Source organism: Loxodonta africana, chromosome 3 (genome assembly GCF_030014295.1).
Source record: "Loxodonta africana isolate mLoxAfr1 chromosome 3, mLoxAfr1.hap2, whole genome shotgun sequence".
Taxonomy (NCBI): domain Eukaryota; kingdom Metazoa; phylum Chordata; class Mammalia; order Proboscidea; family Elephantidae; genus Loxodonta; species Loxodonta africana.
The window spans coordinates 1,535,001-1,560,533 of record NC_087344.1 but is presented as its reverse complement, the minus strand read 5'-3'; the positions used below and the strand labels follow the sequence as shown (position 1 = coordinate 1,560,533).

The 25,533-nt window shown below is 61.5% G+C and overlaps 2 protein-coding genes across 6 annotated transcripts in view; both read left to right on the top strand.

Annotated features, from left to right (window-relative positions):
• Positions 1-14,564, top strand: part of REXO1 (RNA exonuclease 1 homolog) — a 36,503-nt gene extending 21,939 nt beyond the window's left edge. For 2 of the 5 annotated variants that reach the window (XM_064280128.1, XM_064280132.1), the window contains exons 3-16: positions 640-732; positions 1,408-1,618; positions 4,889-5,055; positions 5,143-5,274; positions 5,689-5,812; positions 6,517-6,630; positions 6,761-6,898; positions 7,119-7,232; positions 8,759-8,832; positions 12,309-12,419; positions 13,232-13,347; positions 13,545-13,683; positions 13,917-14,037; positions 14,461-14,564. In XM_064280128.1, the coding sequence (XP_064136198.1) occupies positions 640-732; positions 1,408-1,618; positions 4,889-5,055; positions 5,143-5,274; positions 5,689-5,812; positions 6,517-6,630; positions 6,761-6,898; positions 7,119-7,232; positions 8,759-8,832; positions 12,309-12,419; positions 13,232-13,347; positions 13,545-13,683; positions 13,917-14,037; positions 14,461-14,549 (1,743 nt within the window). In that variant the 3' untranslated portion in view covers positions 14,550-14,564. Of the gene's footprint in view, positions 1-639; positions 733-1,407; positions 1,619-4,888; positions 5,056-5,142; positions 5,275-5,688; positions 5,813-6,516; positions 6,631-6,760; positions 6,899-7,118; positions 7,233-8,758; positions 8,833-12,308; positions 12,420-13,177; positions 13,348-13,544; positions 13,684-13,916; positions 14,038-14,460 lie in introns of those variants that run through there. The other 3 variants (XM_064280130.1, XM_064280131.1, XM_064280133.1) reach the window with 3 other exon arrangements.
• A 3,940-nt stretch (positions 14,565-18,504) lies between these two features.
• ATP8B3 (ATPase phospholipid transporting 8B3) overlaps positions 18,505-25,533 on the top strand; it is a 33,538-nt gene continuing 26,509 nt past the window's right edge. The window contains exons 1-8 of the mRNA XM_064283090.1: positions 18,505-18,593; positions 19,356-19,414; positions 20,024-20,115; positions 21,871-21,984; positions 22,877-22,975; positions 23,817-23,878; positions 24,909-24,981; positions 25,071-25,141. Coding sequence (XP_064139160.1) covers positions 18,505-18,593; positions 19,356-19,414; positions 20,024-20,115; positions 21,871-21,984; positions 22,877-22,975; positions 23,817-23,878; positions 24,909-24,981; positions 25,071-25,141 — 659 coding nt within the window. The remainder of the gene's footprint in view (positions 18,594-19,355; positions 19,415-20,023; positions 20,116-21,870; positions 21,985-22,876; positions 22,976-23,816; positions 23,879-24,908; positions 24,982-25,070; positions 25,142-25,533) is intronic.

Genomic DNA, 25,533 nt, shown 5'->3' with positions numbered 1-25,533 from the left:
CCCTGGGCCTTTTTCAGCCCCTGCCCTGGGCCTTTCCCAGTCCCTGCCTAAGCCTTCCCAGCCCCTGCCCTGGGCCTTTCCCAGCCCCTGCCCTGGGCCTTTCTCAGTCCCTGCTCTGGGCCTTTCTCAGTCCCTGCCCTGGGCCTTTCCCAGCCCTTGCCCTGGTTTGGGGCACAGGACAGGAGCCAGGGGAGGGGTTCCAGGTGGCAGGGCTGGGGAGGTGGGCTTGGGACCTGGGGCTGGGTCAGGGGCCTTGTCGTGGCCCAAAAGACAGGCCCGGCGTGCCTCCTGGGGTCCAGGTGCAGACCATGCCCCACCTCAGAGGTGCAGGGTGTAGCCAACTCCAGTGTGTCTGCTCCTTCCCACCCCACTCCCAAGTCTCAGGGTCTGGCAAGTTTCATCTTCCACCTGGGGGCAGTTTTGAGGCTAGGTGGAGATGTGTCGGTGCTAGGGGTTGGGGAGGATCCGTGGAGGGACCCATGTTGAGAAATGGCACGTGTTGCGTGTGTGTGTTGTGTGTGCGTGTGTTGCGTTGCATGTGTGTTGCGTTGTTGCATGTGTGCATGTGTGAGTATTGCGTGTGTTGCATGTGTGTGCATGTTGTGTGTGTGTATGTGTGTTGTGTGCACTGTGTTTCAGCCACCCCAGGAGGAGAAGGAGCATACAGACCTGACCACGCTGTTCCCTGGGCAGAAGAGAAGGATCTCCCATCTTGCCAAGCAGGGGAGGGAGGTGAGGTCATCTGACTCATTGCCAATGGCGGCCGGTGGTAAGAAGGGAGGGGTTGGATGTGATTTGGAGGGGCCGGGCCCCCTACCCAGCCCTGCACCCATCTGCAGAAACAAGGGCCCAACGTGCCTTCTCGATGGGTTCTTTTGGGAAACCCGTATGTGGTGCTATCTTAGGAGAGATGAGATTGGCCCACTGCCTGTCCTCACAGTGCCAGGGGGCTGGGGGGTGCACAGCCCAGGGAAAACAGCCCCCCAGCCTGGACTGAGACCTCTGGGTCCCGATCCCCAGCACGCTGTATGGCTCTGGGGTTGCTGTGGGGTCAGTGAACTCTCACAGGAGAGGTGGGGAGCAGCGGGGTCCTGCTCAGTGTATTCAGGCACGACACCTTCCTTCCTGCCCTCCTCCTGCAGAAGCTGGAGTGGGGCCAATCGTACCAGTTGCCAGGGATCCCACCCTGCCCTATGTCAGGGCCAAGGGCATAGCCTGGGCAGGAAGACATCAGGAGCCGGAGGACCCCTGCCCTGTGGGCACCCAGGATGGAGCCGCCACATACCTGTGGGCCAAGGCTGCCTGCTGGTTCCTGCTGGGGCATCCTTGGCAGGCGCCTGCACCCTGGTCCCAGGGCTCCAGGGGCTCTCTATGTGCAGCTAGACCCCAGCGTTTCTGGTCCTCCAGGCAGAGCCCCCAAGGAGAGCCCCACCAGTGACCCCGGCCCGGCCCCTGACTGCCCAGGAGGTGTGCTACCGGCGTGCCCAGCAGGCCCAGAGGGAGTCGGCCAGCTGGCTCCAGGCCCCGCGGCCGGCCGAGAAGCTGTCCTCTGTGCACATCTCAGCGCCTGGAGAGAAGAGGAGGATCGCCCACGTACCCAACCCCCGCCTGGCTGCAGGTGCATCCCAGGCTGGGCCTGTCCTGGCCGGGGTGGGCCCTAGGGGCGCAGAGGGGAGTCCCAGCCCAGGCCCTGCTCTTCTCACTGCGGTGGCCTCGGTTCATCTGTGAGACAGAGTAGGGGACCTCCCCTGCCCGGTCACAGTGGAGGCCTGGTGTTGCCCCACCCCTCCTGGCTGTGGGCATCAAGGGTGCTGTTTCCTCCCCAGTCCTGCTTTTGTATCAGGCTTCCTTGGAGTGTGACCCCGGGTGGCCGTCCCGGCTGTCCCTGCTGCCCTTCTCTGTGTCCCTGCCTCCCCCACCCTGTTGGCGACCCCTCCCCCTCTGGCCCAGGCTCCTGCCTCCTGGGACATGGAGGGCACAGCCCAGGGACTTGGTCCCAGCTGGGATCAGGGCCTCAGGATGGTCTGGAGGTGGGCGTGGCAAGCCTTTCCCAGGTGTGGCATCCCACCTAGTAAGGTGTCAGTGGTGGGTATGGCTGTAGGAAGAGCTTGGTCTCTGATGGGCTCTAGCAGCTGACGTGTGTAAGAGACAGAAGGGATGGTGAGGTCTCTGGTGGCTCAGTGGTAGAACTCTCACTTTCACATGGGAGGCCCGGGTTTGATTCCTGGCCAGTGACCTCATGCTCATCCACCTCCCGTCTGTCACCGGAGGCTTGCGTGTTGCTGGGATGCTGAACACATCTCAGTGGAGCTTCCAGACTAAGATGGACTAGGAAGAAGGGCCTGGTGATGGACCTCAGAAAATCAGCCAGTGAGTTGCAGCAGCCAGATCCACGACTGATCACAGGGATGGCGCAGGACCGGGCAGTGTTTCGTTCGGTTGTGCGTGGGGTCGCCACGAGTCTAGGGCAGACTCAACGGCAGCTAACAATGACAATGGGGGTAGAGGGTGGGGACCGTGTTTCTTCTAGTCTGAAGGGCATGTTTTATCCCTGCCCTTGACCTTGTCTGGAAGTTGGTGCCTTCTCTGTTGTCAGGCTAGGTGGCTTGTCAGTGTGTCCGAGGCTCTGTTTTCCTGAAACATTCTGTGGAGGCACAAGGAACTGTGAGGGGAGGCATGTCACCTAAGCGGGAATTCAGGAGCCTTATTAGCATGCAGAGTCTGGGGCCATGGTCTTAGCGAGGAGGGTCAGCAAGGACAGCAAGTCCCGCCACCTCCCGGGGGAGCTTCCCGCTGCTGTCTCAAAGACCACCCTTGAGTAACTCCCATGCCCTCAGTGCCCCTAGAGCCTGGCCTGGTGGCCAGCAATGTGCCCTTTGGTGTCCCAGCAGTCACCCTCTTTTCCCCTGGGGGTGAGAGCCTTTAGAAAAGACTCTGCAGGGACCCCTGACTGCGTTCCCGCCTCCCCTTCCCCATAACGGCTGAGCTACAGCCCCAAAGCCAGAGTCGCAGGGGGTCAGCAGTGATGGCTTTGGCATGGGGAAGAGGAGTGGCCCAGAATCAAGTTGACCTTGAGACGTGTGTGTGCGTCAAAGTCCTGACCTCCTGCTCTAGTATGGAGTCGACCCCGAGACACGTGTGTGTGCGTTACAGTCCTGACCTCCTACTCTAGTATGGAGTCGACCCTGAGACACGCGTGTGTGCGTTACAGTCATGATCTCCTGCTCTAGTATGGAGTCGAGCCCGAGACACGTGTGTGTGCGTTACAGTCCTGACCTCCTGCTCTAGTATGGAGTCGACCCTGAGACACGTGTGTGCGTTACAGTCATGATGTCCTGCTCCAGTATGGAGTCGACCCTGAGACACGCATGTGTGCGTTACAGTCCTGACCTCCCGCTCTAGTATTGAGTCAACCCTGAGACACGTGTGTGTGTGTTGCAGTCCTGACCTCCCGCTCTAGGACCTAGTCAATCCTGAGACACGTGTATGTGCATTACAGTGCTGACCTCCTGCTCCAGTATGGAGTCGACCCTGAGACACGTGTGTGTGCGTTACAGTCCTCACCCCCTGCTCTGGTATGGAGTCGACCCTGAGACACGTGTGTGTGCGTTACAGTCCTGACCTCATGCTCTAGTATGGAGTCGACCCTGAGACACGTGTGTGTGCGTTACAGTCCTGACCTCATGCTCTAGTATGGAGTCGACCCTGAGACACGTGTGTGTGCGTTACAGTCCTGACCTCCTGCTCTAGTATGGAGTCGACCCTGAGACGTGTGTACGCATACAGTCCTGATCTCTCACTCTAGAGTCTAGTCGACTCAGACATACGTGCGTGTGCGTACAGTCCAGCGAGGTGGCTGCAGCTGCGTATCTGTCAGGTGCTCCTAGTGACCCTGAGCATGACTCTGGCTGCAGACCTTGGTTGTGAGCATTTGAGCTGCAAAGGCCAGCTCCACCAGAGTGCTGGTGCCAAGTCCAGTGTGTCGTGTGAATGTTCCTTTCTATGCGGACCTCCAAGGGCTGCATGAAAACTCTGACTGCACTCAGATCTCCTTCCCATATGGTCAAGCAGGTAATCCATGACAGGGACTGTGCATCTCTAGGCCAGGACAGGCTTGGTGTGACAAGGCTGGGCAGAGCTGGCACTGTGGGGGCCACCATCAGGGGCGACATGTCCTCTGTGGTTCGCACGTGGGCCCAAAGCTCACCAGGGCAGCAAGTGCGCGGTGGCCTGTGGCCCCGTGGTCGCTGACCCGGGCTGCCCCGTAGGGGGCCAGACAGTTTGGGAAGAGATGGGCCCGAGGCCAGAAAGGGATGTCCAGCTCTCTGAGCATCTGTCTCTTCACCAGCACCCAAGTTCACACCTGATCAGACCCCCAGACACATACACACAGGGGCCTCGCCTCAGAAACAGCCCCCAGCCCTGCCCCCACAGGCAGAGACTATGTACTTTGTGACCTCATCGGTGGGTAGGGCAGAACATAGAGGCCGGCACTGGTCACAATGACCAGGGATGGGCTGTCCATACCCTCGGGTCCTCTGCCCAGGAGCCAGGGCCTTTCCTCCCTTGGATGTCAATGCCTCGGAGCCGGGGGCCTGACCATGCAGCAGCTCGACACAGCCCACGCCACCCTCCACATCACCCCGTTGGCGGCCCCGGTGCCTGACCCAGCCCCCCGCTGCTGACCGTCATCCCCGCTCGATGGACTTGCCCGCACGCAGATAGAGCCCAATGTCCTTTCCCAGCCCAAGCTGCAAGCTGCGGCCCCCGGCCCTCTGCTGTGAGATGCACGTGCTGCTGGCCCTGAGCGACCACAGCTACCTGGTGCTCCGCAGCTCGGTCATGGGCCTGCTTGCTGCCTGCCCTCACACCCCCGGCCCCCCGCCAGCCCCTACAGGTGCCAAGCGGACCCTGGCGGCCAGCAGCAGCAGCCAGCCCTCCCACGGCCCTGAGCCTGGCAGGCAGCCCCTGAAGACACGCACGCTGGCAGGGATGGCCTCCAAGACCACCTCCACCGCCACCCCCAAGCGGGTTGCCCACAGTCCATCGCTGCAGGTGACATGGTGGGATCCGGCCCGGGATGGGGGGCCTCGGTCTCCATCCCCTCCATTCACCTTGTTTACTGGCTGTGCTTCCCTTTAGAGTTTAAAGAAGCCCATTATCCCCAAAGAGTTTGGGGCCAAAGTCCCCACAGCCATCCGGCAGCGGTACCTTAACCTGTTTATCGAGGAGTGTCTCAAGTTCTGTGCTTCCAACCAGGAAGCCATCGAGAAGGTACAGGGCCGGGGGGTTGGGCCAGGAGCCAGGCAGGTCCTCGCCCCTCCCCAGTCTCCAGGTTTGCGTGACGATCAGTCTCAGCTGGGTGGTACAGATGGTGAATGTGCCAGGCTGCCAACTGAAAGGTGGGAGGTTTAAGTCCATCCAGAGGAGCCTTGGAAGAAAGGCCTCGAGATCCACTTCTGAAAAATCAGCCATCGAAAATCCTGTGGAGCACAGTTCTGCTCTGACACGTGGGGGCGCCAGGAGTCAGAGTTGACTCCACAGCTGTTTGAAGGGGGCTGTCTGGGAAAGGTGCAGGACCCCCCAGCCCCCAAGCCCAGCACCTCCCAGGTCCCATTGCCACTTGCTTCCGGGGTCCCTGGTGTGGTGCCAGGACTGAGCGCCACGTGCCGGCATGCCTGTCCACAGGCACTGACAGAGGAGAAGGTGGCCTACGACCGTAGCCCCAGCAAGAACATCTACCTGAATGTCGCCGTCAACACCCTCAAGAAGCTGCGGGGCCTGGTCCCCAGCACCACACCTGGTCTCAGCAGTGAGTCTGGGGCAGTGGGAACAGAGAGCTAGAAGGTGCGGGCTGTGCTTGGGGTACTGGGGTGGCCTTCACAGAGCCTCAGACAGCTGACAAGAACTTAAGGCCGATGTCAGGGAGGCCCCTGGAGCAGCCCTCCCCATTAGCCACCCGTCCAAGCAGAGAAGCTTTTTCACGCCTTAGTCCCCCACTAATGGAGCCCCCAGGCCCTTCACAGCTGGGGGGCTGTGCAGAGAGAGCACACTCCTTAGCTCTCTTGAGGTGCATTAAGCACTCAGTGGGCGCCTGGCCCGCCACCTCGCTGCCGTCCCCTTCATTAGCTCTGCGCCCATGCTCAAGGGGCTGGCAGGCTCTACGCAGACCAGCACTGAGGTCTCACTGTCTTCTCCCCACCCATTCGCACATTTCGGGGGGTGGGGGGAAGCTCTCACCGTGGGGAGCGTGGGGCCTCCAGACCGAGGAAGGGCCAGGTGCACCACAGAGTTCAGGGTGGGGGCCTGCAGGGTTCTCCCCACCCAGGAGGGGGTGACAAGGTCACACAGTACTCATCGCACATGAAGGTTTTCCTCCCCTTGTCTGGGCTGTGGGGAACCTTCCAGAAGTGCGGAGCTGGGGGGGTCGCCAAGGGGACAAGGCCTGAGGGGCGGGGGTAGCGGGGCATCTGGTCAGCTGAGTTTACTCTGCTCTCCACTCCCCTCTCCTTGCAGAAACCAGCAGCCGGCGGCTGGTGTCCCACGAGGTGGTTCTGGGTGGCAGGTTGGCCGCCAAGACCAGCTTCTCTCTCAGCCGGCCAAGCAGCCCCCGGGTGGAAGACCTGAAAGGTGAGCCCACCCTTCTGCTCAGCCCCACAGCATGGCCTCTTGAAGACAGGCTGTCCCACCCCTGCTTCTTGGAAGCGGGTGCCCTCTGCGTTGCCCCATGACGGCCGGCCCTTTGGGTGTCCATCCGCAGGGGCCGCGCTGTACAGCCGTCTCAAGGAGTACCTGCTCACTGAGGATCAACTCAAGGACAATGGCTATCCCTTCCCCCACCCTGAGCGGCCTGGCGGAGCTGTCATCTTCACAGCTGAGGAGAAGAAGCCCAAGGATGGTGAGCGGCCGCCTCCGCATGTTACCTGTGCCCTGATGGGGTGGGGGCAGGAAGGGGGCTCCAGGTGGAGGGAACAGCACGGGGCGGGGGGATAGTCCAACCCCGCACCCCCTCCTGTCTGAGGCTCTGACCCCACAGCCACTCCCACCTGAGGCTCTGACTCCACACCCCCTCCTGTCTGTCCATCTGTTGGTTCACCGTCTGTCCGTTCTGCCCGCAGCCTCCTGCAGGATCTGCTGTCGCTGCGGGGCCGAGTACCTTGTGTCCTCCTCAGGCCGCTGCGTGCGCGCTGAGGAGTGCTGCTACCACTGGGGGCGGCTCCGGCGGAACCGAGGTGAGCCAGCCCAGCTTGTGGGGGGCAGGCGGGGGACCAGTGGTCCTCAGTCCCCTGCTTCCCTCTGTGATCCCACTCCATGCCCCCATTTTCTATTCTCTCGAGACCCCCTTTTCTCTTTTGTCCCCCTTTGTTCTTTTATCACAAAAGTAACACAAGTCCCTCCCGCCGTGCCGTGGGCATGGCAGGTAAAAGGGAGGTTTCCCCGACACCCTCAGGGACCTGTGTGTACCCTGCTTCTGCATGGTCCGTCCCATTCTGCATGACTGTTTCATTTGACGCCCGATGCTGCCGGGCCCCATCTGTGCCACAGTTCTCGGTCCCGTGTCCAGCATACCAAGGACACTGTCCGGACCCTGGGGTGGGGACCTGGAATCCCTGCCCCGGCCTGTCCTTGGCGCAAATCTGCCGGGGTCTTGGGGCTGCATGCGTTGGGGCCTGCAGTGGGATCAGCAGGTGTCCTGTCCCAAGCCCTCACCCCAGGAAAGGGCCCAAGGCCACCCCTCAACCAGTGCCAGGGTCCCCTCTGCTGGGAGTGGGGGTCATCGTCTCCAAGTGGGTGGTGTTAGAGAACAGAAACTTATTCTCTACTCTGGAGGCTAGAAGTCTCAAGTCAGAGCTACCACGGCCCTCAGTCGTCATGTGCTCCTTATAGATGTGTCTGCCTCCCTGATCACGGGCGCCCGTCTACCCTGCCCCACGTGTCACCTCTCTGGTCACGTGGCGCCCGTCTACCCTGCCCCACATGTCACCTCCTTGGTCACCAGCACCCATCTACCCTGCCCCATGTCACCTCCCTGGTCACGTGGCGCCCGTCTACCCTGCCCCACATGTCACCTCCTTGGTCACCAGCACCCATCTACCCTGCCCCACGTGTCACCTCTCTGGTCACGTGGCGCCCGTCTACCCTGCCCCATGTCACCTCCCTGGTCACCGGCACCCGTCTACCCTGCCCCATGTCACCTCCCTGGTCACCGGCACCCGTCTACCCTGCCCCCACATCACCTCCCTGGTCACCGGCACCCGTCTACCCTGCCCCACATCACCTCCCTGGTCACCGGCACCCCTCTACCCTGCCCCCATGTGTCACCTTTTATTAGGCTATGCTCAGAAGGGACAGATTAGGACCCACCGCACTCCATGGAACCACTTTGATAGCAAAAGAAAACCCATTTTCTAAGCAAATATTTAGAAAGCAAAGATTCCTAGTGGGGAGAGGAAGAGTGAAGGGGGTTCTGCTCGGGGGCAGCGAGGCTGGGCCCCCGGTGGTGGGACGACTTGGAAGAGGAGGGTGGGGATGGCAGCAGCGCACGAGGGATGCAGTCACTGCACCGTATGTGGAGAAATCGTCGGGTTGGTGTGTGTTTTGTTGTATGTGTTTTTAGAATAAAGCGGGGAGAGAAAACCCCTATTTCCAAATAAGGTTACACTCCCCAGTGGAGGTCAGGACTGGGCAGATGTGGGGGACCCAGCTGAGTCCGTAGTGTGGATGGTCAGCATTGTCCCCTGATCATGTCTCCTTGCAGTGGCTGGTGGCTGGGAGACTCAGTACACGTGCTGCTCAGCTGCCGTCGGCTCCGTCGGCTGCCAGGTCGCAAAGGTGGGTCTCCTGGGGTTCCAGCACCCCTTCTCCTGCGTGGACCCCTGCCCTGGTCTTTTGTTCCAACTTCTCTTCTTCACTGGTCCCAGGCACAGGGGTGGCCAGCTCTTCCCGAGTTGTTCCCACAAGGAAGCCCCCGTTCCCGCACCCTCTCAGGAAACACCTGTCACACCCCGGGCTGAGCAGAGGCGTGTGGGCCGCCTGTGGGGAGGCGTATGGGGAGGTGTGTGGGCCGCCTGTGGGAAGGAGTGTGGGAAGGCGTGTGGGGAGGTGTGTGGGCCGCCTGTGGGGAGGAGTGTGGGGAGGCGTGTGGGGAGGTATGTGGGCCGCCTGTGGGGAGGTGTGTGGGGAGGCGTGCGGGCCACCTGTGGGGAGGCGTATGGGGAGGTGTGTGGGCCGCCTGTGGGAAGGAGTGTGGGAAGGCGTGTGGGGAGGTGTGTGGGCCGCCTGTGGGGAGGAGTGTGGGGAGGCGTGTGGGGAGGTATGTGGGCCGCCCGTGGGGAGGTGTGTGGGGAGGCGTGCGGGCCACCTGTGGGGAGGCGTATGGGGAGGTGTGTGGGCCGCCTGTGGGAAGGAGTGTGGGAAGGCGTGTGGGGAGGTGTGTGGGCCGCCTGTGGGGAGGAGTGTGGGGAGGCGTGTGGGGAGGTATGTGGGCCGCCCGTGGGGAGGTGTGTGGGGAGGCGTGCGGGCCACCTGTGGGGAGGCGTATGGGGAGGTGTGTGGGCCGCCTGTGGGAAGGAGTGTGGGAAGGCGTGTGGGGAGGTATGTGGGCCGCCTGTGGGGAGGTGTGTGGGGAGGCGTGCGGGCCACCTGTGGGGAGGCGTATGGGGAGGTGTGTGGGCCGCCTGTGGGGAGGAGTGTGGGGAGGCGTGTGGGGAGGTATGTGGGCCGCCCGTGGGGAGGTGTGTGGGGAGGCGTGCGGGCCACCTGTGGGGAGGCGTATGGGGAGGTGTGTGGGCCGCCTGTGGGAAGGAGTGTGGGAAGGCGTGTGGGGAGGTGTGTGGGCCGCCTGTGGGGAGGAGTGTGGGGAGGCATGTGGGGAGGTGTGTGGGCCGCCTGTGGGGAGGAGTGTGGGAAGGCGTGTGGGGAGGTGTGTGGGCCGCCTGTGGGGAGGAGTGTGGGGAGGCGTGTGGGGAGGTGTGTGGGCCGCCTGTGGGGAGGAGTGTGGGAAGGCGTGTGGGGAGGTGTGTGGGCCGCCTGTGGGGAGGAGTGTGGGAAGGCGTGTGGGGAGGTGTGTGGGCCGCCTGTGGGGAGGAGTGTGGGAAGGCGTGTGGGGAGGTGTGTGGGCCGCCTGTGGGGAGGAGTGTGGGGAGGCATGTGGGGAGGTATGTGGGCCGCCCGTGGGGAGGTGTGTGGGGAGGCGTGCGGGCCACCTGTGGGGAGGTGTGCGAGCCACCTGTGGGGAGGTGTGTGGGCCGCCTGTGGGGAGGTGTGTGGGGAGGCGTGTGGGGAGGTGTGTGGGGAGGCGTGCGGGCCACCTGTGGGGAGGTGTGCGGGGAGGTGTGCGGGTCGCCTGTGGGAAGGTGTGTGGGGAGGCGTGCGGGCCACCTGTGGGGAGGTGTGTGGGGAGGTGTGCGGGTCGCCTGTGGGAAGGTGTGTGGGGAGGTGTGCGGGGATGTGTGTGGGCCGCCTGTGGGGAGGAGTGCGGGCCGCCTGTGGGGAGGTGTGTGGGCCGCCTGTGGGAAGGAGTGTGGGAGGGCGTGTGGGGAGGTGTGTGGGCTGCCTGTGGGGAGGAGTGTGGGGAGGCGTGCGGGCCACCTGTGGGGAGGTGTGCGGGGAGGTGTGCGGGTCGCCTGTGGGAAGGTGTGTGGGGAGGTGTGCGGGGATGTGTGTGGGCCGCCTGTGGGGAGCAGCGTGGGGAGGTGTGTGGGCCGCCTGTGGGGAGGAGCGTGGGGAGGTGTGTGGGCCGCCTGTGGGGAACAGCGTGGGGAGGTGTGTGGGCCGCCTGTGGGGAGCAGCGTGGGGAGGTGTGTGGGCTGCCTGTGGGGAACAGCGTGGGGACGTGTGTGGGCCACCTGTAGGGAGGAGCTGAGCCACCTGTGGTGAGGTGTGTGGGGAGGCATGCGGGCCACCTGTGGGGAGGAGTGTGGGGAGGCATGTGGGGAGGCGTGCAGGCCCACAGCCTGTGGGGAGGCATGTGGGGAGGCGTGTGGGCTGCCTGTGGGGAGGAGCCTGGCCCCTTGAGCTTCTTTTTCTCATCTTGACAGTGTGGCTGATGGTTGACCTGTCTTTGTTTTTAGTCCCTGTCTCCACCACATAGACCACTGGGGAAACTGAGGCAGGGAGGGAGGTGTACCCAGGAGCCCCAGCTGGGGGAGGCGCAGCAGGGCTACCAGCTGTGGGCAGCCGAGGGCTCAGCAGGACGAGGTCAGGGACCTCAGGTATTCCTCCCCAGGCCAGAGGGCAGGCAGTGCAGGCCTCTCTCCTCAGGGAGCCCTGGCTGAGGTGGCTCTGGGGGCCTCCTGAGTACATGCTAGAGACCCAGTGGGGCTCCCAGGACCTCGGGATGCAGCGTGAGGGGCTTGTGGTCCCCAGGCAGCCCTGCAGTGGGCCAGGCCCCAGGAGAGGGCTATGAGTTTATGTTTGAGCTCTATGGTGGTGAGGAACCTGATCCCTTGAGCACCACCAGTGTCCAGGGCACCCTTTAGTTTTCTAAAGTATTTGGATTGAGCACCTATACCAGCAGCTCCTGGGTCGGGGGTTGGTGTTGGCTCCCCAGGCAAGTGTGTGTGTGGAAGCTGGCCCCCAGGAGGAGGATCCCAGGACTAGGGGGCTGGGGGAGGGGCGGGAGAGGACTGAAGCAGCCTGGCCCAGGTGGCTCACTGCTGGCGTGAACCCTCAGGACCCTTGGGAGGTGGGAGGGTTGTCTCCCCTGCCCAAGTCTTTACCTGTCCCTGGGCATGGCCCTGCTCTTCGAGATCCTTCTGGCAGCTCCTGGGGAAGGGCAGGGAGCTTGACGGGCACAGGGGTGGTTGTGTTTCAGCCCGTTTGCCTGCAGGCGGCTCTCCCTCAGGGGCTTGTCTTTGGTGGGATGAGTAAGGCTCGGTCCCATGTCCTAGTCGGCTGCAGCCTCTATTAGGCAGCCCCACCAAGAGCGCACGGACAACAGCCACCAGAGGCGTCCCTTGGCCCAGGCCCCTGACCCTACTCTCCTTCCTCACCTACACCTTCACTCTTCTTCTCCACCTTGTCCCAACCCCGCCTCATCATTGTCTTCTCCATCTCACCCCACCCTCATCCCCTCACCATCTTCTCCATCTCATCCCGCTCTCACCCCGTCACCATTATCTCCATCTCAGTCTCTCACCATCTTCTCCTTTTCACCCCTTCCTCAACCCTCATCATCTTCTTCATCTCACCCCGCCCTCACCCCTACCCCTCACCATCTTCTCCCTCTCACCCCACTCCCACCCTCTCAGTCTTCTTCATCTCACCCCACCCCCACCCCTCACCATCTTCTCTGTCCCCACCCCCAGCAACACGTGCAGGATGGCCGGAAGGAAAACCTTGAAGGGTTCGTGAAGACCTTTGAAAAAGAGCATCCGGAAGACGCTCACCCAGGAGTCTATGCCCTCGACTGTGAGATGGTGAGTACGTGTGGTCCCAGAACTTGTCCTGTGATTGGGGAAGGCTTTGCCTCCGGAGCCCCTCCTGGGCCCCAGCCTGGCCAGTCCCCCACCCCCCAGTAAGTGACAAGAGCAGTGAATTAAGTGTCTGTGGCCCCTGTGGATTGAAGGCCGCTTGCTGCTCTGCAGGGCTGACACAGCAACTCCACGTAAGAGTGGAGCCACTGCAGAAGCCCGGCCGTGAAGAGGGCCTTGGGATAAAGAGCAGAGGAAGAGCTGGGAACAAGAGGCCAGTCCCAGCCTTCTTCATGGGGGGGTTGTCTGTAGTTCAGCCCTGAGCGTATCACACAGTGTGGCTGGCGTCTGCCCGGAAAGGCTGTTCTCCGGCCGGTGAGCAGGCGCTTCTTTCGTGTGGGATTTTGCCTCTCTAACAAACGCCACGCACAGTTTACAAGACGTAGAGCAGGTTAGCAGGATCTGCATGTACAGCAGGGCCCCTTTGCACTTGGGGGCGGTCGGGTGCAGGGAGAGGAATGCTGGCTTTGGAGAGGACGTTCCTGGGGTCCAACCCCACCCTGCCTCTCCTAAGAAGCCCTGCAGGGTTTTTGGTAGCAACAGCGGCTTTGTTGTGAACCAGAACTCATGGTGTAGTGCTGGCAAAGGGAGGAAGACCTGTCGCCAGGGGAGGCCCTCCTGCCGGCTGACGGGCAGGTACACGGTCAGCTCTCAGGATCCACGGGGGCGGCCAGCCCAGTGTGTCTGAGGCCAGCTCCCCCCAGGCCTGAGTGGCAGGACCTGACCGGTTTCCATCCCTCTGGTGGCTGGGGCTGCAGTCCTACACCACGTATGGCCTGGAGCTGACACGCGTCACCGTGGTGGACACGGACATGCGGGTGGTCTACGATACCTTCGTCAAACCTGACAACGAGATCGTTGACTACAACACCAGGTGCGCTGGCCCCCCAGCCACCCAGGCCCCCTGCCCCCGTCCCCACACTGACCAGCCGGCCCTTCCTTTCAAGGCCAAGCCACCCACGGCTCCCAAGTTTGGGCTCCCACATTGGGGCCCCTGCGTTGGGGCTCCTGCCTTGGGCCCCGCCAGCCCTCTGCAGGCTCCAGCCCCACTCACCTACGGCGCTCCCCCAGGTTCTCGGGAGTGACCGAGGCTGACCTGGCAGATACGAGCATCACGCTGCGGGACGTGCAGGCCGTCCTGCTCAGCATGCTAAGTGCTGACACCATCCTCATTGGGCACAGCCTGGAGAGCGACCTGCTGGCCCTGAAGGTAAGGCTGTGTCCCCAGCCTCAGCGCTGTGGGTCTCCGTGGCTCTGCCTGCTCTGAGCCGAGGACCCCAGGTCCTTCCGCCCCCCAGCCCTCCTGGGCCCCCCAGCCCCCTCCTGGGTCCCCCAGCCCCCCCCCGGGCCCCCCAGCCCCCGTGTGATCTGGGAGGCGGAGGGGCTGGGCCATCCCGGGCCATGCTGCCATCCAGAGCCCGCCCCCCACCTGCCGGCCCGCAGGTCATCCACAGCACGGTGGTGGACACGGCCGTGCTCTTCCCGCACCGCCTGGGCCTTCCCTACAAGCGCTCCCTGCGGAACCTCATGGCCGACTACCTCAGACAGATCATCCAGGACAACGGTGAGCGCCCGCCTACCTGCCCGCCCGTGCCCTCCCCTTCACGCCCCTCCTCTTCCCTTCCCACTCCGCGTTCTCCTCGCCTCGTCCAGTTCCACCCCAGCACCCCACCCTAGACCCTCCACACCCTGCTCGCCCCACCCTGCCCTCCTCGCCCCGCCCACCTGATAGCCCCGCCCCACTCTCCCGGCCCCACCCAGTCCCGCCCCGCCCCACTCTACTCACCCTTTCCTAGCCCCGTTCACCCCGCCCACCTACTAGCCCCGCCCACTATCCCGGCCCCGCCCTCCCCACCCCACTCTACTCACCCTTTCCTACCCCCGTTCGCCCCGCCCACCTGGTAGTCCCCGCCCACTCTCCCGGCCCCGCCCAGTTCCGCCCCACCCCGCCCCTCCTGCCCGCGGACCAGTGACCCCCCCCCTCCAGCGGACGGGCACAGCTCCAGTGAGGACGCCAGCGCCTGCATGCACCTGATGGTCTGGAAGATCCGAGAAGACGCCAAGACCCAGCGGTGACCCCGCCCGCCCGCCCGCCCACCGGCCCCACCGCCCGCCGTCCTAGCCCGCCCGTCTCCAAAACAGTGCAATAAAGCTCGAGAGTTAACCCTGTACCCCACCTCGCAAAGCCACGGAGACAGACCCACCGGGCGCGACGACATCTCCAGAGAACAACGCCGGAGCTGACCCGGCCTCTGTCCCTGGCCTCCGGCCTCTGCCCCTGGCCTCCGGCCTCTGCCCCTGGCCTCCGGCCTCCGGTGGCTGCTGCTGACTTGACCGGCCACGGGGCAGGACGGACCCGCCGCCAGCCCGCCCTGCACCCCCTCTGAGCCAGGTCCTAATTTCGTGCCCAGAGGCAGTGCGCCCCAACCTGCCTCTGTCCCTTTTTATGTGATGTGGAGGGTGGGGGGTAGGGGGTGGGTGGGCCAGTTTGTCCCGGGATTCTTTGAGACGGGTTGTCTTTTTTTATTTTGTATTGTTATTTTTATTATTTTTAATTTAAACCGATGGCTTGCATAGTCGTCGTCCCCCCACCTGGAGGAGCCGCCCCCCGGGCCCGCCTCCTGGGGATGGGTGGGTGGGGTGTGCGTGAGATCCAGGCCAGGGGCCCGGGAGTAGTCTGCCCATACCACACCCCAAAAGCCTCTCGCTGCCGGGATGTATGTCCTCACGCAGGCAAGGAGCTTCCAGGGCGTTTGGGGCCAGGCGGGCACCTCTACCCTCTCCCCCCAGCCTACCTGGGCTTTTGGGGCCTCTCAGAACCTGGGTGGCTTTTCCTGGGCCCCCAGGCCCCACCGGCCTCTGACACTGTCTTCCGGAGCCCTTCCTTCCTGCCCTTCCCCTCCAGCAGGCTGCCTGGAGAGCCCACAGCCCACCTGGTGCCCGGTCTCCCTCCCCGATGCGGGCAGGGACAGAATAAATGTTTGTATGGATTTTAGAGCTCCTGCGTTGTGGTGGTAGTCTCCGTGCCTGTGGGGTCACTGTTCCCAAAACCAGGGCCAGCCCCGCTGCAACGGGGAAGATGGAGAGGTGAGATCCCATTAGACTCCAGCACCCTGGGTGCCCCACCACTCTAATGGGGTCCCCACATGCTGGGCCAGACCCAAGCCTGGGGCTCAGACTCCCCGGCCCCTCTGGGGGGTGGAGGGCCACCCTGTAAATGGGGCTGCCCTGCTTGCCTGGGAGGGCTAGACTCAGGGCTGCAGGGCAGGCTCCTGGAGTGTGTAGCCCCCCTTATGGAAACCCGAAGAGTGAGTGCATGCTGAGGTCTGAGGAGCTAATACAAAAGGGGGCAGGGGGCTGCTGCCTGCTCCACTGATGGGGCTGAGCAGTGCCAGAACCTTAGCAGAATTGGGCCTTCACTTATGAGCTGTGTCGGCTCATGGGGGGCGGGAGGGTCAGGGATGTTTAGGCCTCTGCTTTTTATTTATCGAACGTCATAAACGCCAAGCCCTTGACATCTGTGCAGGGTGTACACAGAAGAGGGGGGTTGTTCTTGGTTCGGCAGATCCCTGCCTCTGCTGGACTCAAGGGGGCTGCTCCTTGTAACCAGTTGTCTCTTTCCCCTCTTTTCTGTGAAAGAGTTGTCTTCTACATAAATGTGCCGGGAGGTTCACAGAAGCCCTATTTCTGTGAGGTGACTGCCTCCGCCTCCCCAAAAACACCTAGCGGCCAGAGAGGTTGTGGGTGGTGGGGGAGTTCCCCACAAGGGAACTATGCAAGTCAAGGCGGGTAGTCTGTGGGCCCAGGGCCTGCCCTCGTCCCAGCGTCACAGGACTTCTTTCAGCTTGCTAAGCCGGTGGGCTCTTGGCGGCCTCAGGGCCTTTGCACACCGGTGACCTTCTCAGTGCCCAGGAGAAAGGTCGCTGGACGCTCCTCTTCACAGCTGCATCCGGATCTGTCAAGCCTACTAGAACAATTTGTTCAACACCCCCTTCTCCCCCGCCGGTCCTTCCTCATTATTCACCATGTCCCCAGTGTCCAGCACAAAGCTGGCACCAAAAAGCCAAAAACCCACTGCTGTCGAGTCGATTCCGACTCACAGCCACCCTGTAGGGCAGAGCAGAACTGCCCCATAGAGTTTTCAAGGAGCCCCTGGCAGATTCGAACTGCCGACTTCTTGGTTAGCAGCCTTAGCACTTAGCCACTACACCACCAGGGTTTCCAGAGCTGGCACCGTAACCAGTAAACCAGTTGCCTTCCAGTCCACTCTGACTCAAGGTGTTTCAGCGCTCAGGTTTCTGCATAAGGGTTTTCAATGGCTGAGTTTTCAGCAGTAAGTCGCCAGGCCTTTCTTTCGAGGCGCCTCCAGGTGAACTCGAACCTCCAACCTTTTGATTAGCTGTCGAGCGTTAAGTGTTCGCACCACCCGGAGAGGCCGCTGGCATCTTAGGTGGTGTATAAATGTTGGTTGAATGAATGAATGAAAAAGATAGAACCCCCGGCGGCAAAGCTCCACCGGAGGCTCCGCAGGCCCCGCGTTCTGTCCCCTCCGTACGACCTCCTCGCCCTCTGAGGCCCCGCCTTCTGCCCTTGTCCCCGCCCCACCGGAGACCCCGCCTCCCGCCAGGCCTGGCCCAGCCCCCAGCCCAGACGCACCTTCTACCCTGGCCCCGCCCCATGCCATTACCCCGTCCTTTTGCGGAGACCAGTCTTCAACCTTGGCCCCGCCCCGAGGCCCCGCCCCTCGCGGAGACCAGTCTTCAACCTTGGCCCCGCCCCGAGGCCCCGCCCCTCGCGGAGACCAGTCTTCAACCTTGGCCCCGCCCCGAGGCCCCGCCCCTCGCGGAGACCAGTCTTCAACCTTGGCCCCGCCCCGAGGCCCCGCCCCTCGCGGAGACCAGTCTTCAACCTTGGCCCCGCCCCGAGGCCCCGCCCCCTCGCGGGGACCAGTCGTCAACCTTGGCCCCGCCCCGAGGCCCCGCCCCTCGCGGGGACCAGTCTTCAACCTTGGCCCCGCCCCGAGGCCCCGCCCCTCGCGGAGACCAGTCGTCAACCTTGGCCCCGCCCCGAGGCCCCGCCCCGAGGCCCCGCCCCGAGGCCCCGCCCCTCGCGGGGACCAGTCTTCAACCTTGGCCCCGCCCCGAGGCCCCGCCCCTCGCGGAGACCAGTCGTCAACCTTGGCCCCGCCCCGAGGCCCCGCCCCGAGGCCCCGCCCCGAGGCCCCGCCCCTCGCGGGGACCAGTCGTCAACCTTGGCCCCGCCCCGAGGCCCCGCCCCCTCGCGGAGACCAGTCGTCAACCTTGGCCCCGCCCCGAGGCCCCGCCCACCCTGCGGGACCCGGTCCCCGCGCTCGTGCCGCCCGTTTCGGGCCCGTTGGCGCCGGGCCAACAGCTCCACCAGCTCGGCCGCCCTGGACACCCGCGGCCCGGCCCGGCCCGCGCAGGTGAGCGGCGGCCAGACCCCTGCTGTGGTCCCCGGGCGCCCTTACACCCCCACTGGGCTCTACTCGGCCTGAGGGCTGGGGTGGCAGCGGCGGAGGAGCGGGCGGCCCTGGGGGTTCGTGCGCGTCGGGGCTCGGGATGGGAGGGCGGAGAGGGCCGTGTCCTCTGGGCCTGGGTCCCTCCGGCCAAGGGGCACCCGGGGGCTGCGCTCTGTGGGAAAACGTGAGGCTCCGATTAGCTGAGGGTGGGGGCGAGCGGGAAGCGGGGCCGCGTGGGTGTGTGCTCCCCTAGACAAGTCCTGGGTGGGTTCCAACCCCTGAGCACGACCCACCCCAGTCCTAGTCTCCACCCTGGCTGAGTCTCCCCCAGCTCGGTGTCTGCCTTGGGCCTCAGTTTTCCTCATCTGCTGAATGGGCAATAGCCCTCCTCAGCCTCCCAGAGCTGGCCCAGTGCCAGGCCCTCCCTCTAGCATGGGGCTTTGGGGGCACGATGACTCAGACGTCAGCACCCTGGCCCTAAGAGGTTTGGGGTTCAGCAGGCAATCCAGACCGGGAAGGGGTGGATGGGAGAGGGTGGTGATCAGAGCTGTTATGGGGGACCCCCCAGGCAGCGCAGGAGCCCACAAGAGGGGCCGGGTCCAGCCTGGAGGGCCAGGGATGTCTGAGTTGAGACCAGAAGGGTGAGGAGGCAATGGCCAGGCACGCGGAAACAGGGCTTCTGGCAGAGGGCATGGGAGGAGAGCTGGGAGGTACTGGCAGTCAGAGCAGCCGGAGAGCTGAGAGGTCATTGGAGGTGGCAGGCTGCCATGGAGGATGGTTTGTACCAGCCCCTAGGGGCCAAACCAGGGTCCCCTCTTTGCAAAATGAGACTCAAGACCAGGCGAGACAACGAGACCACCAGCAGGAAGGCTCCAGCCTCTGCAAAAGATGTGCTGTCCACCTGTCTCCCTGTCACTGCTTGTTGGGGTGGCTCCTGCCCCCAGATCACACCCAGGACTCCCAGAGCAGCCTGCGAGATATAATGCATAACCCTGGGGCCCCATGGAGTCAATTGACAAACATGTCCTGAGCACCTAGCTGATGCCAGGCTCTGGGCTCGTCCCGGGGTACTGCATGGGGAGTGGGGCAGAAGGAACAGCCAGGAGACCAGGGAAGAGGGAGGTGTGGTTATCCCAGTAGCAGGCGATGGGGTCTCGGGCCTCGGGGTGAACGTGGGTGGAGAGCAGGGACTGGCGCCGGGGTGCTGAGTGGTGGAACACTGCTGTAGTGGGGACAGGTGAGGCGGCCTTGGGTTGCCAGCCAGGGGCCATTGCAGGTTTGGGATCAGCCTGGGCCAGGCAAGCTGCAGGTGGATGTGGGAGGCGTCATTTTAGAGAGGGTCCCTTCTAGGCCGAGAGCTGAGACCACTGCTGTGAACCGTCCTGGCCTCTCTCCCCCACCAGCTCCACCAGCATGGACACCCTCAACTACCAAGATGTTTTTGAAGAAGATGAGAACTCAGGTGTGTGCCCTGGGGCTGAGGGCAGGGCAGGGAAAGTGAGGGGACATTGAGAGATGTGGCTAGTAGGGCCATGGCTGAAGTGGGGGGACTGGGGAGACCCACCCCCCAGCCCATGATGACAGCGTGGGGTTCTCATATGCTTACAAACAGTTCCAAACCCTAGTACTGAATCATCAGCTCAGGGCTTGGAGGCTGCAAGTCCGAAAGATCTGGACTGCCCTGCTGAGTGTGTGGCCTCGCACACTTCACAGCCCACAACCTAGCCTCAGTTTGCCCCATCTATGAAATGGGCAGACTTTGATGGGTGCTGTTATCTGAGTCTTTGGGAATGGCTCACAGCGTGGGGTGGCGGGGGATCAGGGCCGTGGTCCAGATCCATTTGTGTGTCCTGAGCGCCTACGAGTGCAGGGACCAAGGTGTCCCCCACCCTACCCCCAGGTACTTGCAGCCCCCTCCACCCCTGTCCCATTTGTTTACCGGTTTCTGCGTCCCTGGCCGTGAGCTGGGCATCCCCAGCGTCCGGGTTCCCAGGGGGCCCATTAGTCCTCCTTCGGGGTGTTGTTAGAGGGTGTTTGTCTCAGGCCCCACGCTGCCCTGTTCTCACTTCAGCATTCACCTGGGAGGTGAAGGCCAACAACCGGTACTACCACTGGCAGTTCAAGGAGAAGGTCTTCCTGTGCTGCCAAAGGAACAAGTACAAGGTGGGTGCCACCCCGCCTGGCCCAGGTCCAAACGCAGCCCAGCCACAGGTTGGCAGTAGGCACCCCTGGAGGCTTTGCTTCCTCTTCCCCAGAGCTGGCCCTGCCCTACCCCCACGGGGCTGCAGGGATCCACTCGCCATCACCCCCAGGGCCACCTTCAGGGTCTCGCTCTTTGCACTACCCGAGTCTGCCTGTAACTGGTGTTTGCTTGATGTTCTCATTTCAGACTTGAGCACTGTGGCCCAGAGGTGGTTGAGTCATGGCCATCTCCTCTGCCATCCTCAGCTCACGTGAAAGTAACGCCCAGCCCTTAGAATGCGAGATGTCCAACTGAGTGCTAACTGGGACACCCTGTGTGTGTCCCAGTTTGAGAAATGCCTCGGCCAGCGTTCGAGGAGCCTTTGCATGCAGTAGGGGTTCAGTGAACGCTGGACTGAGGCCTGGCATTCAGCAGGCCTCAATTAATGCTGTCTTGAGGCCTTGCATGCAGTAGGTGCTCAATTAATGTTGGCTTGAGGCCTTGCATTCTATAAAAAAAGCACATCATTAATGCTGGCTGAGGTCTTACATTGTGCAGGCCCAGTTCAAGGCCTCACGTTTAATAGATACCAGTTAATGCTGACTAGGGGCTTAGTAGTCAGTAGTCACTCACTATTGGGTTGAGGCCTTGCATTCAGCAGGCAGTCAGTAAATGCCAGTTCAAGACCTCGCTTCAATAAGCACATAATTAGTGTTGGCCTGAGGTCTTACATTCAACAGGTGCTTAGTAAACGCTACCTTGAGGCCTGGCATTGAGTAGGTGCTCAATCAACATTGGCTTGAATGTTGGAACCCTTCCATTCAGCAGACGCTCAATAAATACTAGCTTAAGGCATTGCACCCAGTAGATACTCAATTATTGCTGACCTGAGGCCTTAACATTCAGTACAGTGGGCTCTCAGTATCCATGGGTTCGGTGTCAGCGGATTCAATCAAGGCTTGAGAATGGTCGGGGGTGGTGGGGAAAGAAAGCTGCAGAAAGGAAAACTTGAATTGCAGTGCGGGGAGCACTAAGCGGAACTGAGGGGAAGGGAGTGATGGATGTGCGGGCACCCCCTGCTGGAACTGAGGGGAAGGGAGTGATGGATGTGCGGGCACCCCCTGCCGGGGCCTCCGGCAGTCTCTCAGACCTCAGGCCCTCTCCAGCACTCCTTGGAGCTCTGCTCACCCTGTGTCCTTTGTTCTCTACTTGTGCTGAAGTGCTCAAAGCAATCCCTCGAAGGCTAAGCAGGAGCGTCAAGTGCTATTTACATAGCACTTTACAACTATTTTCATAGCATTTACATGGTATTAGGTCTTGTAAGTAATCTGGAGATGATTTAACATATATGGGAGGATGTGCTTAGGTTATGTGCAAATACCATGCCATTTTATAGCAGGGACTTCAGCATCCTTGGATTTTGGTTTCTGTGGGGGTCTTGGAACCAATCCCTCGCCGACACCAAGGGACGGCTGTAGTCACTCAATGTTGGACTGAGGCCTTGTATTCAGCAGGCACTCAATAACCTCTGGCTTGAGGCCTTGCATTCAGAAGATGTGTGATTAATGCTGGCTGCCCCAGAGTTCTTACCCTCACTAGGATTGTAACGGCGGCCTTTTGCGCCCGTAGCCCCAGAGGGTGCAGGGTGAGGCCGGCTGTGGTGGGGCGGGCAGCGGGCTCCTCGGCCGGGGCAGTGCCCCATGCCAGCTGGCCCCCGGGGACTGCTCTCATTCCAGACCAACGTCATTCACACAGCCAAGTATAGCGTCTTCTCCTTCCTGCCGCTGAACCTGTATGAGCAGTTCCACCGCGTATCCAACCTCTACTTCCTCCTTATCATTATCCTACAGGTGGGTGGGGGCAGCCTCAGGGGCACGTTCTCTCTGCCGTGGGGCTCCCCAGGGCACCTCCATGAAGTGCCACCTCCTCCAGGAAACCCCCTCTGACCCCCTTTCTGGACATCACTTGGAAGACAAGGGCGACTGAATAGTGTGTTTATTTGTGTGGTTGGAGGTTTAATGTCCAGCTCCCCACAGCAGGAGCCTTCCTTTTGGGGGCCTGGCACACAAAAGACACTCAATATATGTTGAATGATGATGGGTGGATGGATGGAACCCCCAGGTAGGAGGAGGACACCCTCTCTGGGACCCTCTGGCCCCCCGGGCTGAATGTGGCCTTGGCCGCCTGGCTCCCTTGGCCCCCGTGTCTGCTGACCGGCTTCAGAGAACCCTGAGGAAGGAGGGGTAGTCTGGGTCCGGGTGGCAGCAAGCATCCAACCTGGGCCCCTCCCTCTCTGGGGGTGGGTGCTGTTTCCAGGGCCCCCTACCCCCACCCAGCATCTCATTTCTGCTCTGGATAAAGGGAGACTCTGCTTTTATCCATTAACCTGAAAAACATTTATCGAGTGCCTACTGTGTGCAGCCCCAGTGTTAGGTGGCTGAGTGTCTGGTGGGGGTGACTGTCATTGAAGGGAGAGGACTACAGGGATGGGGAGGGGTGAGGGACAAGCTTGGGGCTCAGTAGGGCTTCCTGGAGGAGGTGATGTGGGATGGATAGAGGATTAGAGGACATGGTCCCAAGGTTGGTGTGTGGGGAGATGGCCAGAGCAGGACCGAAGTAGTCAGTGGGTGGGTCACACAGATGCCAGGAGGAGAGGCAAACCCAGGCTCGGCGGGAGGATGGGGCATAGTGGTCAGGGGAGGCCTCCGGAAGGGTCCGGTGTGACCTGCCTGTCTACATCAGGGAATCCCCGAGATCTCCACGCTGCCCTGGTTCACACTCTTTGCCCCGCTGGTCTGCCTGCTCACCATCCGTGCTGCCCGCGACCTGGTGGACGACATCGTGAGTGGGCCGCAAGGCCGGCGTGGGCTGGGGGAGCCACTGGCCACAGAGCTCGGGCTTCAACGGCCACGTTGGGCAGGTGGGAGGGTAGCTCCGGTGGCCACGTTGTCTTGGCACCAGTGTCAAGAATGCCTAGGCGGCCATATTGTTTCCTAGCTGTGTTCTTTGGTAGCCGGGAAGGGCATGTACTTGTATGGCTCCAATGGCTGTTGGATCGGCCAGTCGTGGTGGGGGGGTGCTGGAACAGTTTCAGGCAAAGTGGGATGAGCTGGACGGCCTGTCAGCCATGTGGCCTTGGTGGCCACTGTACTTTGGTGACCTTGTTGGGCAAGGTGCCTATCAACACCATCAGCCATCTTGTTTAGGTGGCCATTGTTTCTGATTTTGTTTTTCCTCACAATTTTGCATCCTTTATTTCAAATCTTTAAAATTCTCTTTTTGGTAAATATAGATGTAACGAGACATTTGTGGTGGCTGTTGCCTTTTGGTGGTAGCCGTGGTGCACAGGTGCCCGGGGCTCTGTCAGCCATGCTGTTTGGGGGCCACGGTGCTTTGGTGGCCATATTAGGGAGATGGTTTGGGGCCATACCGTGTGGCCAGCGGAACCTGCCCTCCTCTTGCTAACAGCAACCGACCAGGCATACCTCACCCCTGTGGTCCCTGGACAGATACAGCGTGGGGTGGGGTTGATTGACTGGGACACCTTGGTTCCTTCCTGCCTCCTTGGGAGCAGAGACTGCTGGTCAGCCTGGGTGTGGCTGTGGGTGTGGCCAGGAGTGTGGCTCAGGCATGGGCCAGGAGAGTGGGAAGTCCATCTTTCTGACCCTCCCTCTCTGCCCAGGGACGGCACAGGAGCGACACTGCCATCAACAACAGGCCCTGCCAGATCCTAGTAGGGAAGAGGTGAGGCTGGGGCAGTGGGGATGGTGGGGTGCCCCCAAAGTGTCCATTGCCTTCAATGCCCCTGAAGTCTTGGTTGAGTCTGACAGAGGACCCTGGATGGCATTTATTAGACATCGTCTGCCTACCAGGCTTGGAGCCAGCCCTGTAATGAGAGTGAAGAGGCCAAGGGTTAGATTCTTAGCTCTTGGGGTCTCAGAGTTTATCTGAGGGGGAAGGACCCAGAGGTCACTGGGCAGGACTGTGGAGTCATGAGGAAGGTGGAGGGATGTCAGGGAGGCTTCCTGGAGAGGCAGGGAGCTGAGGGAGGCTGGAAGGGGGAACAGAAGCCTAGGGGTGAGAACTCATCAACCCCCGGCCCAGCCATGATCCCACGCTGGCCCGCTGCCCCATTCATCCATCCATTTATGCACTCATCCATCTATCCATCCATCATCCATCATTCATCTACCCATTTACTATCCTTTCCTCCATCCGTCCATCATCCATCCATCTATCCTTTTATTCATCATCTATCCATCCATCCACCATGTGTCCATCCATTTATCATCCATTATCTATCTTTGAATTCAGTCCACCCACCCATTCACCATAATCCATCCATCACTCATCCACCATCCATGTGGAGAGGCAGGGAGGCAAAGGAGGCTGGGAGGAGGAGTTCGTCACCCTCCTGGCCCAGGCATGATCCCACCCTGCCCATCTGTTCCATTTGTCCCTCCCTTTATCCACCCATCCCTCTATCCATCCATCCAACCATCCATCCATCTATCCATCAATCCATCCATCGTCCATCCAGCCATCAGTCCATCTACCATCCACGCGTCTACCCAACCATCCATCCATCCATCCATCCATCCATTCATCCACTATGCATTCATCCATCCATCCATCCATCCATCCACCATCCATCCATCCATCCATCCATCCATCCATCCATCCATCCATCCATCCATCCTTTCTTCCACCCAGGTTGGGCCAGTGCAGGGCAGTGAGGGGCTTCCCCTTATGTCTGCCACCTCCCACCCTGCAGATTCCTGTGGAGGAAATGGAAGGACCTGTGCGTGGGGGACGTGGTCTGTCTGCAGAAGGACAGCATCGTTCCGGTGAGCCTGGGGCAGCCCCACCCAGGAGGACTTCCTCCCCTCCCAGCCTACAGGGGCCTTGTTTCCTTCAACTGCTCCCTGCCTTCCAGGCCGACATGCTACTGCTCGCCAGCACTGAGCCCAGCAGCCTGTGCTACGTGGAAACGGCTGACATTGATGGGTAAGAGCCCCGGGATGGGAGCACAAAGCCCTGAGGAGTCAGCTTAGATATTTTGGCCATTCACCACACGAGCATTTACGGGGGCCTGCAAGGCACAGAAGTGGAGGAAACAGTTAAGCACTCGGCTGCTAACTGAAAAGTTGAAAGTTTGAGTCCACCCAGAGGCACCTTGGAAGAAAGCCTTGGCCATCTGCTTCTGAAAAATCAGCTACTGAAAATCCTGGTCACTATGAGTCAGAATCAACTCGACAACAACGGCTTTGTTTTTTTTTTTGAAAACCCTCTGGAGCACAGTTCTACTCTGACACACGTGGGGTTGCCAGGAGTTGGATCGACTCAATGGAAACTGGTTTTGTTTTTGTTTTTGTTTTTGCTAAGGTACTGGGTGCTTT